The sequence below is a fragment of the Falco rusticolus genome, chromosome 4 (assembly GCF_015220075.1).
Source record: "Falco rusticolus isolate bFalRus1 chromosome 4, bFalRus1.pri, whole genome shotgun sequence".
In the NCBI taxonomy this organism is placed as follows: domain Eukaryota; kingdom Metazoa; phylum Chordata; class Aves; order Falconiformes; family Falconidae; genus Falco; species Falco rusticolus.
In genome coordinates, this window is record NC_051190.1 from 49,891,375 (window position 1) to 49,903,963 (window position 12,589).

At 56.9% G+C, this 12,589-nt stretch overlaps 2 protein-coding genes and 1 non-coding gene across 6 annotated transcripts; 2 read left to right on the top strand and 1 right to left on the bottom strand.

The window, feature by feature from the left end:
• The first annotated feature begins 1,214 nt into the window (after positions 1–1,214).
• On the top strand, positions 1,215–6,564 carry LOC119145952. Of its 4 annotated transcripts, XM_037382810.1 has the most exons (4): positions 1,215–1,776; positions 2,794–2,915; positions 3,499–4,040; positions 5,844–6,564. In XM_037382810.1, the coding sequence occupies exons 1-4, from the start codon at positions 1,751–1,753 to the stop codon at positions 5,847–5,849; spliced, it is 696 nt and encodes a 231-aa protein (XP_037238707.1). In that variant the 5' UTR covers positions 1,215–1,750; the 3' UTR covers positions 5,850–6,564. The 4 variants fall into 4 exon arrangements, 1 of the variants encoding a protein (XP_037238707.1); XR_005103580.1 differs by lacking the exons at positions 1,215–1,776; positions 5,844–6,564 and adding an exon at positions 2,029–2,074 and having other exon boundaries at positions 3,499–4,036; XR_005103579.1 differs by lacking the exons at positions 1,215–1,776; positions 5,844–6,564 and adding an exon at positions 2,609–2,637 and having other exon boundaries at positions 3,499–4,036.
• Positions 5,025–5,109, top strand: LOC119147914. Its single transcript, XR_005104227.1, has one exon. It is a non-coding gene; the product is annotated as a small nucleolar RNA SNORD45 (small nucleolar RNA).
• Positions 6,565–7,272: 708 nt separating the features above from the next.
• LOC119145895 (acrosin-like) lies at positions 7,273–12,567 on the bottom strand. Its single transcript, XM_037382684.1, has 5 exons — positions 12,424–12,567; positions 9,302–9,495; positions 8,698–8,963; positions 8,266–8,411; positions 7,273–7,800 (listed from the first exon to the last, which is right to left on the bottom strand). Exons 1-5 carry the CDS (start codon positions 12,565–12,567, stop codon positions 7,459–7,461), a joined length of 1,092 nt encoding a protein of 363 aa, XP_037238581.1. The 3' UTR covers positions 7,273–7,458.
• Between the last annotated feature and the right edge of the window lie 22 nt (positions 12,568–12,589).

Genomic DNA, 12,589 nt, shown 5'->3' on the forward strand with positions numbered 1-12,589 from the left:
GGACTTGAACATCACGACCGGCAGTATGCAGATGGCATTCGTTCAATTGCTGCTGCAAGCGGTTTAAGGTCCAGTTGGAGGGTTTTGTTTGGGGACGGGGGATCGGGGCAGCAGCAGCTGGGGTGGGTTCATTTTCTTTATCGGACTCTGCACTCTCATTCAGAGGCGCGCTCAGACCCACTCTTGTACCCTCTTCCTCATCTAGCAGGGGGGGCGGCTCTTGGTAGCTTTCAGGTCGGCATGGAGCACCCGTTGCGGCGGCACCCTCTGGTGTTGGTGTTGGGTGTAATAGCTCTGTCGCAGATTTTTTAATAGGCACAATTATGCCTTTCGCAGACGGAGCGCCTTGACCAAATAATCAGGTAGACTCCAACGACTCGGTTTCCCGACCGAGGAGGTATGAGGCAGCCATAGCCATATTTTTCTCTGCAACCATTGATCGTAAATGGTTCATGACCTCCCGCCAGGTTGATCCCAAGTCCTTGGCTGACTTGCTGCCGACTTGCTGCCGCTAAGGATCGCATCCCAAAGGGAATCCCTGATCTCTCGCCACTCAGTCACACTAAACATCAATTGGGGGTCTTTTAAGTGTCCTTTTTCATTCGCCCACCTACAGAGCTCATGGAGCATCTTGCTCACGCTAGCCTCTTGCTTAGCAAGAGTATCAGATAATAGTGTGAGTGCTGCCTCCCTCTCCATTATCGAGGGAAAAATGGTCTTACTGGTGCAGGTCCGTGCAGGACGTCAATGCCGGATTCAGACGCCTTTACTCCTTACGGACGTCTTCCTGCTCAAACTCCTCTCTAGCGACTCTCAATTCGCAAAGCCCACTGTCGCAATGCAAAGGCAGAGTTTTTCCAGCTTTCCCATTGTTCAGGTGCCAATTGTTGGGAGAAGGGTTTGCCGGAGTCAAGAAATTACTCAATATGAGTTATGCATCTTGCTCAACTTTATTAGCTTCTAACACTACTTATATAGACTCGATACACATGCATATTCCCAAAGCAAAAATATAATTGGTTATTAGTCCCTAAGCACGCGCTGTTCTCACACTCCTAATTATCATGACTAAAAATAAGCATTCTATCCATGCAGCTATTTGCGTTGCTATGTTTCAGCCTTGCGGTTTGCTACTCCCTTTAGTGCCTGAATGCAATGAATAGTACTGTATGATGCAAGTACTCTACCGTATATGCTGTGTACCCCCAAGTATGTTGGTGTGCGTGTTAGGAGGAAAGCTCCCCCATGCACCCCGTGCTGCCATAACCCAGGGTCGGCTTTGTGAACTATCATTTGGTTTGGAGAGTTTTCCTGGGTATAATTTTGATAACACTCCCAGGGCCTGCACTGGCCCCATTCTGCCGGGCTGCTCCTGAACCCCCTGGCTGCCACAAGCCGCGCTTTGGCCCCAGTGGCCCCTGTCAGGGCAGCTGGCGGCCCCAAAGGGTGTCTGGGGTAGCGAGGCGGTGCAGCAGGAGAAGGATGCTCAGGTGCTGCTGAAGGTGGTGGTGGGAAACGGGGACCTCAGCGGGAAGGGCAGCAGCAGGACAGGGCTCTAACATCAACAGGGAATCCCTGGTGTAGTGCCGCCCTCCCCTGAGGGGATGCTCTCTCTGATTGGCCGCGCTGGGCTGTCACTCCGTCCTGGCCTTGAGCCCGCCCTCCCCTGAGGGGACGCTCGCTCTGATTGGCCGCCGGGGCTGTCACTCTCCTCTGCTGGGGGCCGCCTGTTAGCTGGGCTGCGGGAACTATGGCGGAGGCGTCCCGGGGCAGGGGGTGCGCGGAGGGCCCCAGCCCCGCAGCAGGCTCGCTCCCGGGGCTCGCTCCCCGTGCCCCGAGTAACCCCCCGCCTCCCCCCCGGCTGCGTCCGCGCCCCCTTGGCCCCGGGCGAGGGGCTGCGAGGGAGCCCGGGGGAGGCGTCGGGCCAGGGCCCCTTTCCCCGCGGGGCTCCGGCTGAGGGCCGGGGCGGGGGGACCCCGGGGCGGGCAGCGGGGCCGGCGGCGGCGGCGGCGGGGCCGGGGCGGAGAGCGGAGCGGCCGCTGAGCGCCGCCGGGCCGCGGCCGCGCCGGGGCCGGTGAGCGGAGGCCGGGGCGGCGAGCGGCGGGCGCGGGGGAGAGCGCCGGGGGGGCGGCGGGGCCCGGGCCGGGGAGCGGGGCCGGGGGTGCCGGAGCCGCGCTGGGGGGCGTGGGGCTGCGCTGCCGGGGGGCGGCCGCGCTGTGCCGGGAGCGCCGGGCGCTGCCTTGGCGCAGGTGCCCGTAGCCCCGGTGCGGGCAGGGAGCGGCGCCTGCGGAGCCCCCGCGGCAGGGGGGGGTTCGGCCGAGCACCGGCGGGTTACAGAAAAGTGGCGCCTGGTAGAAGCAAGAGTATCACAGAAAGCTTTCTTCGGGGAAAGTACGGGTTCTGCTTTCAGGATGGCTGCCAGGCAGAGAATCATTGATTAAAGGGTTTTTTTGCTATTACACGCTTTCTCAGATGAGCTCGTTCGGAGAGTTCCTTCGGTGCTGGAGCTTCACAGTCAGTGATTAACCCAGGTTTGGTGCAGGATTTGTCCTAGTTTGGGCAGGTGCAGAATGAGTCCCCTGATACTGCTGAAAACACTGAGCAGAAAACTTGAGGAGGAGGGGAGATGAAATAACAGTGAGTTCTCAATGAAGCAAAAGCGTGGAGTTTTGTCCTTGTAGCATGCCTTCCCTACTCAGATTTTTTTGGATAAGATCCCCAATTTTCATCCATTTGCCATTTTCATCGTTTGATTCTCTCTGTTTTTCTCCTGTGTTGCACAACTGCATGCAGCTGGCTGGGGAAAGCTGGCAGGCCTCATGTGCAGAGAACAGCTCCCGTCCCTCCAGCTCAGCCAGCAGTACTGATTTTCTGCTGCAGCGGGAATGCTTGTCACTTCCTGGAGAAGAAAATGGGTAAAGTAACGAACATTCCTTAGGGAATGTGGCGAGGCTGTTGGGAGGCATTATGGGATACAGCGGGGCGTTACGGGGCATCATGAGATACAGGGGGGTGTCAGGCGTCTGCCTGGGAGCTGATGGTGTGGGGAGTGCCATGGGTGAGGCAAGTGAGCCCCTGTGACGGGTTGAGGTGGTCTCCTGCCCGCTGGCTGCCTCGAGGCGATGGTGGTGGGGGGAACGGGAAGCTTCAGCTGCCCATGATCTGTGTCTGGGCAGTCCTGGAGGGGCTGGGGGCTGAGGGGAGGGAGGAGGGGAAGCGGGAGGCCACCCCACAGGCACAGTCGCCAGCCCCGGGCACCTCCCTAGCTCACCAGACCTGCTGAGCCTACTGTGGCCCCACTTGCCCCATGCTGCTGCCTGCCCTGCTGCAGCACCTCTCCTGCAGCCGGGCCCCCAGCTCCAGGCAGCCCCTCAGTGCTGCCATGAAAGCGGCCACCAGCCCCCCACTGCTGCTCAGGAAGGCCCTGCGGCAGGAGGGGCCCCAGCCAGGGCCGAGCGATGCCAATAATGGTCACTTGTGCTTCTTTCCCTCTGCCAGGGGCTGGGCTGAGGACGCTGCGTGCTGTTCCTCCCCTGGGGATGCTGTTGGCTGCACCTGCCTTAGGCTGGTGGAGGTTGTTTCTGCCTGGCCTTGCTCCCCCCGCAGTGCGTGTGCAAGAGGGGACTGGGGGGCACGGCCTGGCTGTGGGCAGGAGCTGCTGCGGCAGGAGCTGGACAGGCCAGGGAAAGGCAAAGGAGAAGTCATCCAAGGCCATGTGGCTAGCAGCTGCGTCCTGCTGCAGGCACCAAAGAGCCTGCCCCTGCGGATGGGGAAGGATCCACCTCTGCAGCCCGCAGCAGGCCTGGCTGCCAGCGTGCACAGCAGGGTCTGTGCGTAACCCAAAGTGTATTGCGGCCTCCGGGCATACAAGGGAGCGAGGTTATGTGTCTAGGAGTCCTTGTCTTGTGAGGAAGAGCTGTGAGGTGAGACACCCACAGGTGACCTTAAATGGAGGACAGACGAGCGACTGGGAGGAGAGAAGGAGAAAGAAGCATCTAAAATGTCACATTTTCACAGTGGTACCAAAAGTGAGAGCTGTGGTGAGTCCTGGGTCCGTGGAACGCTGTCTCCTCTCTGTTGTGTCGCTGGCCCTCCCTGCCACTCCTCTGCGCTGCTGTGATTTGTGTGTGTGGTGGGGTGATCCAGGCTGGACTGAAGCTGCTCTTTACCGCTCCCCCTCGTCCGCTGGACAGGGAAGACAAGATACAATAAAAAGCTCATGAGCCTGCGTAAGGATGGGGAGATGACTGCCATTACCTTCATGGGCATAACAGGCTGAACTTGGGGAAATGAGTGTGACTGATTAGCCGTCAAATCAGAACAGGAGAATGAGCAGTAAAAGCAAATCTTCAAAACACCTTCCGTCCTGCCCTCTCTTCTACTGGGCTTAACTTTACTCCCAATTTCCCTGTCTCCTCCATGCAGGGGGATGGGGAACGGCAGCTGCGGTCAGTTGATCACACATTGTTTCTTTCTTCTCCTTTTCCTCCTCCTCCCCAAACCTTGCCATACAAACCCATTGTGTTTTGATTCCCTGTAGCTCTCCATCCTATTTGTTTGTCCTGCTTGCTCTTCCATTCTGCCTTTATCTGTCATTCTGTTGCTCCCTTCTCTTTTACTCTCTCCACTTCTGTCCTGGTCCTTTTCCCCTTTTCTTCATCCTCTGTCTCTGTCCTGCAGAGGAACAACCTTCTTTTTCTTGCTGACAGTTACGGGTTGCTTTTTCTGAGAATTCTGCCCGCCTGTTCAACAGTCATTGATCTGCTGCATGCTTTTCCCTTGAGGAGAAGGACTCAGTCTTTGTTTATTCACCGTTGTGCTCTCTGTTGTAGAAAAAATGTCTCGCCATAAGGCTCCGGTGCTTCCAAATGGCGCCTTGCTTGTCTGCATAATATATCTGTAGTCCCGTCTCACGGAACACGTTAATGGTGTTACAAATTATAAATAAGGTAGCTTCCTGCCATAGGAAGACAGTGTGTTGGGTTTGAAACCTTTGGGTAGGACAGAAGGAGGTTGCCATGCTGGGTCAGTGGTGAGTGCTGGCACGTGTAGTCTGATCTAGAGTTGATGTCTCTCACCACTTTAGCTCTAGAATTACTCTGAGACCCAGGGAACTCCGGTTCCCTTAAGCTGCAACCTTGGCACTTTTCCAAGCAGTGGAATGAAATTCCTGTCACAAGCTCTAAGGAACCTTAAGGAGAAGGGGGCACAGTTTGAGTTTTCTTCCATGTAGGCGTCAGGGAGGTACCGTTCTGAGCTTAATACTTGATACTGCTACTAGGAGACACTTTCAAGTGAGCTGAGTGTGGCTCTGGATACCCAGAGCTGGACAGGGTTAGCAAATGCTGATGTGGAGTTTTGGTGGTAAACTTGACCAGCCTGTCTTAATGTGCAGGCATGTTCCTTGTTTGTGTGGTCCCACCTAGGCATCTTGAAATTTTGAAGGGTCGTGGTCCCGTGGTCACATCTTGCTTTGGTCACAATGAACTGTGTGTGGTGTGCAGATTTGCTTTTTAAGGAGCATGTTGTGGCTATATTTTCTCTGTTTGGCTTTGCATTTGGGAAATAATGTAACAGTTACAGCTCAACTGAAGGAGCTTTAACTCAGCTCAAACTGAAGGATACCTGATGTGGCAGAGAAGGAGATGTCTTTTACTAATTTTTTGGTGTGTGTCAGTTTGACCCCAAATGACATTGTGTCAAAGCATGTGGCCAGGTTCCGCTGTAGATGTTGACTTGGCGTACGAGTGACTCCAAGTGTGCTTTAGGGGAGAGCTCTGTTGGTGTAGATGTGCTGAGCAATTGTTGTGCTGTGTGTGCAGCTGTTCTGGTTTGGCTTCCAGGTGTGAGCACGCAAAAGAAAACTGGCAAGTGTGGTCAGCCTTGCTGTAAAATGAGACCGGTTTCTACTGCTGCCTGGATATCTGAGAGCCTCCTGAACCTTTCAGGCAGGCCAAGCGTTGTGCCCCGGTATTTCTGAGTCCACAGCTCTGCAGTTCTCTAGGAGGTGTAAGAGACTGTGCCGGTGAGACCCACCATCGCCACAGCAGATGTGTTGTCTCAACATTGCTATGGCAGGAAACTCATGCCATCACCACAGTGAATGATCTATCTATACGTTGTTAAGGCAGGAAGATAACACCACTGCCACCACAGAGATTTATCTATACATTGTTAAAGGAGGAGACCGACTGATGCCATGGAGCAAAGGAGCGGAGGAGGGCGGGGGGGAAGCTGATCCTGCAAAACTTAACCAAACCCCTGTGCATGCACCCAGACCTGCGGTCAGGGGGATCAAGGTGCTTGGAGGCCCCCGAGGACCATGTTGGGCATGTACACCATTGCCGAGTGGAAGGTGTGACTAAACAGAACAGCTTGTAAAAACTGTAAAAAAACCCGGAACCAACTAACATTGGACAGAACGTTCCCCCACCGGACTTGGAAACGAATCAAGACTGTTGGGACGCTGTGCATCACTTGGGGTTTTTTTCCCCTTTTCCCTTTTCCTTTGGATTTTACCCTTTTCCCCCACCTTTCCATCCTAATTGTTACTATTATTATTGTTATTACTGATGTTCTTACCTCTTTATTCTTATTTTTATATTAATTTTATATAATTTAGATTTAGTAATTTATATTTAGTAATAAAATTTTTAAATTGTTCTTATCTCAACCCTCAAGTTTTACATTCTTTTCTGATTCTCCTCCCCAGCCCTCCAGATGAAGGGGAGTGAGCAGGCGGCTGCGTGGTGCTTGGTTGCCGGCCGGCATTAAACCATGAGACCAGAGGATGAGGCTACTGAAACAGAAACACAGCCTCACTCCCTGGATTCATAAGCACAGCGTGTTCGTAGATGCCTCAGATAACAGTCTAGAAATTAAGTCCATGTCATATGTGGGGCTCAAGGCCAAGGCTCCCTCACCAGTGCCTGGTGCAAGCCTTGGGTCTTTCTAGATCTGTGTTTCCTGGGCCCTGAGAGTCCACGTTCAAGTTCGCTTGCGCCTCATACAGACGCACACAGGGATCCCACCAGGAGCGGGCCTAAGGCAGTCTGTGCTTCCAGCTGCCATCCCCAAGGCCCTGAGCCCCGCAATGACCTGCCTTCCCTTGTTCCACTGCACCCTCATCCTTCTTGCTGAGCAGGCAGAGCTTCAGCCCTTTGCTGTGACCCTTTGTGCCCGACTTGTCTGCCTGCAGCCTGCTTCCTCCGGCAGGTGCCGGGCGTGGAAGTCCTGGCCTTGCACACGAGACTGAAGAGGACTGGCGCCTGGTTAGCCACAGAACTGAAACACTTTATTGCAGGGACTCAGCCAGCTGAGCTCTTCCGTTGAGAGGAGCGCGGGCAGGACAGAGCAGGCCTTTGACACTGAGGCTGCCTTTGCATCAGCAGGCATTGCCCCAGCGGGAAATGGTGGTGGTGCACTGCAGCCAGCCCTGGATCCTCTCCGTCCTGCTGATCAAACCTTTTCTCCTATTAGGAACTGCACCAACTTCTGCAGCCAAGAAAGGAAATCCCACAGCTTCTGCACTGGAAGTGGGCAGGGTATAAACCTTCCTGCTTCTGTTGGTGTTGGCCTGTGAACGGGGGTGGAGGTGAAGGCTGGCTGCGGCCTTGCCGTAGTCGCTACTGCTGTGTGCAGGCCCATCTGTTCCAGGATCCAGTTGTAGAAGTGCTGGGTGGAGGTGTAGACTCCGGGCTTCTTTGCTCTCGCACAGCCCATCCCCCAGCTGGTCAGGCCAACAAGCCAGAAGTAGTCAGCGCTCTTGTCTTGGCACACAAGAGGCCCACCGCTGTCCCCCTGCAGCAGAGGAGAGAGGATGAAGGGGTTGTTGGGTGGCCACCGTCAGCCCAGTGGCTGGCTCCTTCCCTCTCATGGCACTTCCAGAGCTGTATTTAGTGGCCAGCCAAGCTCTGGAGAAGCTTTCCTGGGAGGGGGCGGTGGGCCTGTAAGGCAGGGCTCGCTCTCCCTGCAGCACAGTTGTCCTGCAGGTGCTGCAGAAGGATGTTGCACGTTTGGGATGGTGAAGCTCTGGGCTGCCAAGGGCACTGGGTGGGCTTTGTGGACATAGTGCCAGGCCTCTGGGACAAGGCAGGCAGGCCCTGGGCAAAGGCGTGCAAAAGGGGAAGGGGGGTAAGGCCCTCAGCAGTGGGGACACAGCAATGGGAGTGTGAGTGGCCAGGAAAAGCCCGTGACGGTGCAGGTTTGGGCGGTTGTGGCGGGGCTGCCCGTGCTGCCGGGGCTTGGCTTGTAGCACGCTCCTACCTGGCAGGTGTCAATGCCACCCTGCAGATAGCCAGCACAGATGTTGTGGGTGTGGATGGCCCCTCTGTACCAGCCGCTGCTGTTACAGACCCCGGCATCAATGAGGTGGACCTGGGCCTCCTGCAGCACATATGCCGATCCTCCAGCTGTGAAGAGCACAGAAAGGAATGAACACCCAGCAGCTCATTGCCAGTTCTCCTTCCCTGCGTGACTGAAGCCCTATCCCGGGGCTTGGCTTTGCATGTGGGGAGGCGCTGGACCGCTCCTTCCTTTCTGCCTTGCTCTGGGTCAGTGGCTCACGCCCCCCTCTCTAAGAGGCATACGTCCCCACAGCCTGATTCTGGCTTTCGCCCCTGCTGTCAGGAAGAGCAACCTGCCTCCCCAAGCTGGCCAAGCTTGCACTCGCAACGTGACTACATTTTGGGAGCTCACCTCTTGCAGTCCTGGCACCCCAGCCACTGACGTAGCACTCTGTCAGCTCCGAGACTCTCAGCGAGGCATCGGGCACGCAGGCAAGCTGTACGTAGCTGTTGCACTGGACAGGCTGCTCCAGTTCCAGCAAGGCAATGTCGTTCCTCCGTGTGATATTACTGAAGTGCTGGTGAACCAGCAGCTGCTTGATGTTGCGCGCCTGGGCCTCAGGTCCCAGCTGGGTCAGCCGGGTGGCACCTACCACCACCTGCCACATGGTGATGTTCCTGGAAGGCAGATGGAGAGAGGGCTCAGAGGGAGCAGAGCCACATGCTGCAGCAGCACAGCAGTTGCCCTGCCTTCTGCTTGGCGAGGGAGAGAGGAGAGCAGCACTAGGGAGGGTGCGACAGACCACGTGCTCCTTGGGCTCAAGCAGTGTCGAGCTGGAGGCTGCTGGGAAGCAGTGGCATGAGCCCAGCCTTCTCCTGAGCAGCCTCTCAGGTGGCTGCGGAGTGCCCAGGCACTGGGCGTACTGCAGGGCAACAGGACATGCTGCAGCACGTGCTGCTGTGCTCAGGGCACCTGCTAGAGTGTGGGGCTAGCCCCGATCCCTGGTCCTCCTTACCTGGCCTCGATGAAGCAGTGGGCTGATGTGAGGACCCACTGTGGGCTGATGAGGGAGCCCCCGCAGATGTGCGCCGTGCCTCCTTCCAAGGGAGCCTGGATGCTGACGATCCAGGGCCAGGCCCCTGGCTGGGCATCTGTGCCACCCACAACGCGTGACATGCCGTAGTGAAAAGCCGAAGGCCGCAGGTGCCTCTGTAACCAGAAACTCCATTCTGGTTAGCTCCATGGAAGCTTGCGCCATTCTGGCTAAAGGCCAGCTGTCTTCCCTCCCCTGAAGGCATGGCCAGAAGGGCCGAGGAAACCCGTGGGGTGTGTGCCCGCTCCCCTTTCCCTGCTTTCTGCTTCAGCCCGTAGACAAGTTGTGCCGGCAGCCTGGGTGATGGCAAGGAGCTGAGCCTCCCACGTGGCTTTTAGGAAACTTTTGTGGCGAATGAAGAGACGGAACGCAGCTTGAATTTAGAACCACAGCCTACGGGCACCTACAGCAACAGCAAATAGCAAGCAAGAAGAAGAACACAAAAACCTGTCAGGGACTGACACATGTACTGTCTAAGATACATAAAAAAATTGTATTAACAATAAAGGCCATTTTGTCCAAACCCAGCCACGCAGACATAGTGTTTTTTCAGTCTGCCTCCAACTGTGTCACCGCAGGTTGCTCCACATGGGATCCCTGTCGCAGAGCCACCAGACCCCTTTCCGCCCACAACTGACCATGTTCAGCCTGAGGGCTCCGCGGTGGCTTCGGCTCGGTGACACCACTGACTATCGGAGTGCTGGGGTAGCAAACTGTGCGTTGGGGACATTACCAAGCCTGCTAGGAGTGCAGGGGAGTTGCGCTCTGTGCTACGAGGAACACCTGAGGCCTCTGGACAGAAAGCCGGACTTGCTTGGGGAGGGAGCATGCTCCAGCATCATCCGCAGAGCCATAAGAACTCCTTTCACTGCATGATCAAGAGGAAGCAAAGGGCATGCCCATGTTTCCAGAGATCCCAGTTCAGCTGGAGGCATGCCCTGCAGTCCTGGGTAGGAACAGAGCTGGGAGCTGCAGCACCATGGCTTGCCGGGGCCCAAGCACAGAGCAAGAGGAGGACGGTCCTGGCAGCTTCAGAGGCAGGCCCTTCTGCAGCTCCCGCAGGGGGGGCATGCCTAGGTGGGCAGCAGCTGAGGGCATGCATGCTCAAGCACCTCCAAGTCCTTCCTGCCTCTGGGAGGTGGAGAGGTGGCCAGTGGTTGGCAGGCCTGGTCCTCTTGCAAGGTGGGGACGCTGGGGCTGAGCAGGCACGTCGGCTGACACCGCAGGCCATCCACATGCCTGAGAGGCTCTCTCTCCCCTCTTGCTTGTCACCTCGTCCAGCTTCAGGTTCACTAGTGAGCTGTGCACGCGCACAGGGCTCCCAGCAGCAGCTGGCCCGAGACACTGGGGCTTTCCAAGTGCTGGCTGCCTGTGGCCTGTCTTGCCGTCGGCCTTTGCTAGCAGCCAGGCCTGGGGACCCACCGTGTGGCAGGTGCAGAATGGGACCACACAGGAAGGGCTTTGGGGTGGCTCTCCGAAAGAAGCCAGTGGGTACTGTGGTGATTAGGCGCAGGGCTCAGGCAAGCAAGGCAGCCAGCACTTTGCTTCTGTGTGACCGGCTCCTTGATCCCCCCTTCTCTCCATTTGCCGTGCTTATACGTGCCCCTCATCTTCCCTGAGTCCTGCCTCTCTCAGCCCTGCTCTCCTCCCAGACACGGGGCCAAGCCCGGTTATTTCCCACCCTCCCCTTTGCTCCCAGGTTTGCCCCATCTGTCAACACACGTGGTCTTTGGGTGTTGTTAGCTAGGTCACCTTGGACTTGTGTGCCATTACTGACGAGCTTGCCTGGGAACTGCTGTCCCTGCCAGAGTCCTCTCCGCCAAATGACCCCAATCTCTTCCTTCAAGCGTCTGTGAAGTGTGGCCACCTCTGACGGCATTCTCTGCTAGCCACCTGCCAAAACCGGTGCTGAAAGAGCAGGGTTTCCCCAGCAGACAAGTTGTCTTCTCCAAGGCTGCCTTCTGCCTGCTCTCAGCAGACACGTGGGAACCGGCTGCCGGTCCCTTTTCAAAACACAAAGCAGCCTTGAGCCCGCTTGCTTGGAGGCCAGTTCTGGGGCCTAGGAAGCCCTGTTGCACCTCAAGGGCCTTGAGAGCAGCTCTTCCACTTTCAGACAGAGCCTGCGTGGTCCTCCTCCTCGGGACCCGATTGCTCCCTCCGCTGTGCGCCTTATGCCTCGCCACAGAAGCCAGGATGGCAGCAGGGAGCTGCCGCACCTTTCACAAGCTTGGAGGCTGCCATCCTTCAAGCCACGGCTCTCGACCCTCCAGGGACCTAGCCCTGCTGTGCAAATGCAATGCACGTGCCTGGCTCCTGCTTCTCTCCTGCACTCCAGCAGGTGAGTGAGCAAGGCTCCTCCAGTCAGCGGTAGAAGGCAGACTGATGAGGTGAGACTGATGCAAGCTCTTGCAAAGCTGCGAACAATGGCATGTAGGTCTGAGAGCAGGATCATCCTTCTCTCTCTCTAGAGCTTCACGTTGATTGCCCTTGCCACAAGTGCCATGGTCAGTGGGTGCCCAGAACAGCAATCCAACTCACAGACAGCAAGGACACGACACCTGCCAGAGCGCGTTGCTGTGGCTGACATAGCCAGTGAGGAGTGTGCTGCACCTGCATTTCACTGTGCTTTGTGCAGGAAGGTTGACGTTGCTGGGCTGTGCTTGGCTTATTTGGCTTGCCCAGCACTGCTTGGTGCCACGGCCATCAACAGATTGGCTCTTCAACACCCAAGCACGCGCATGCTGCTGTAGTCATTGTGTTCTTTGTTGTGTGTCTGTTTATTGGGAAGGAGCCGGTGGCACAGGGCTGCAGAGAGCAGGGCGGCAGGGAACTCCCCAAAGAGGCTGCGAGGCCACGCTGGGTGTTGCCCTGTGAGCTGTTAGCAGGCAGAGCTGGGAGCCAGGCGCTGCTGCCTGCCACGGGGCCTGCCCACCCTGATCGTGCAAGCAGGGCATTGCGTGGGGCTCTGTCAGGGGTGTGCGATCCCAGCTTCCGCCTCCAGTCCTGCTTGGAACCCCTCCTGTTGCCCCCCATCCCTCCCCCACCGCCACCACGCCCAGCACCTGGAACCAGGCACTCTGTGACATCAGCCCCGCGTCCAAGGGAACCCCAGGCAACAGGAATATTGCGGGCAGTACATCGTCGGCCGTACTGGTGGTGACAAGCCCTTGTTCTTTCAGCTGCCACATGTTGCTGGTAGTGATGGATGTT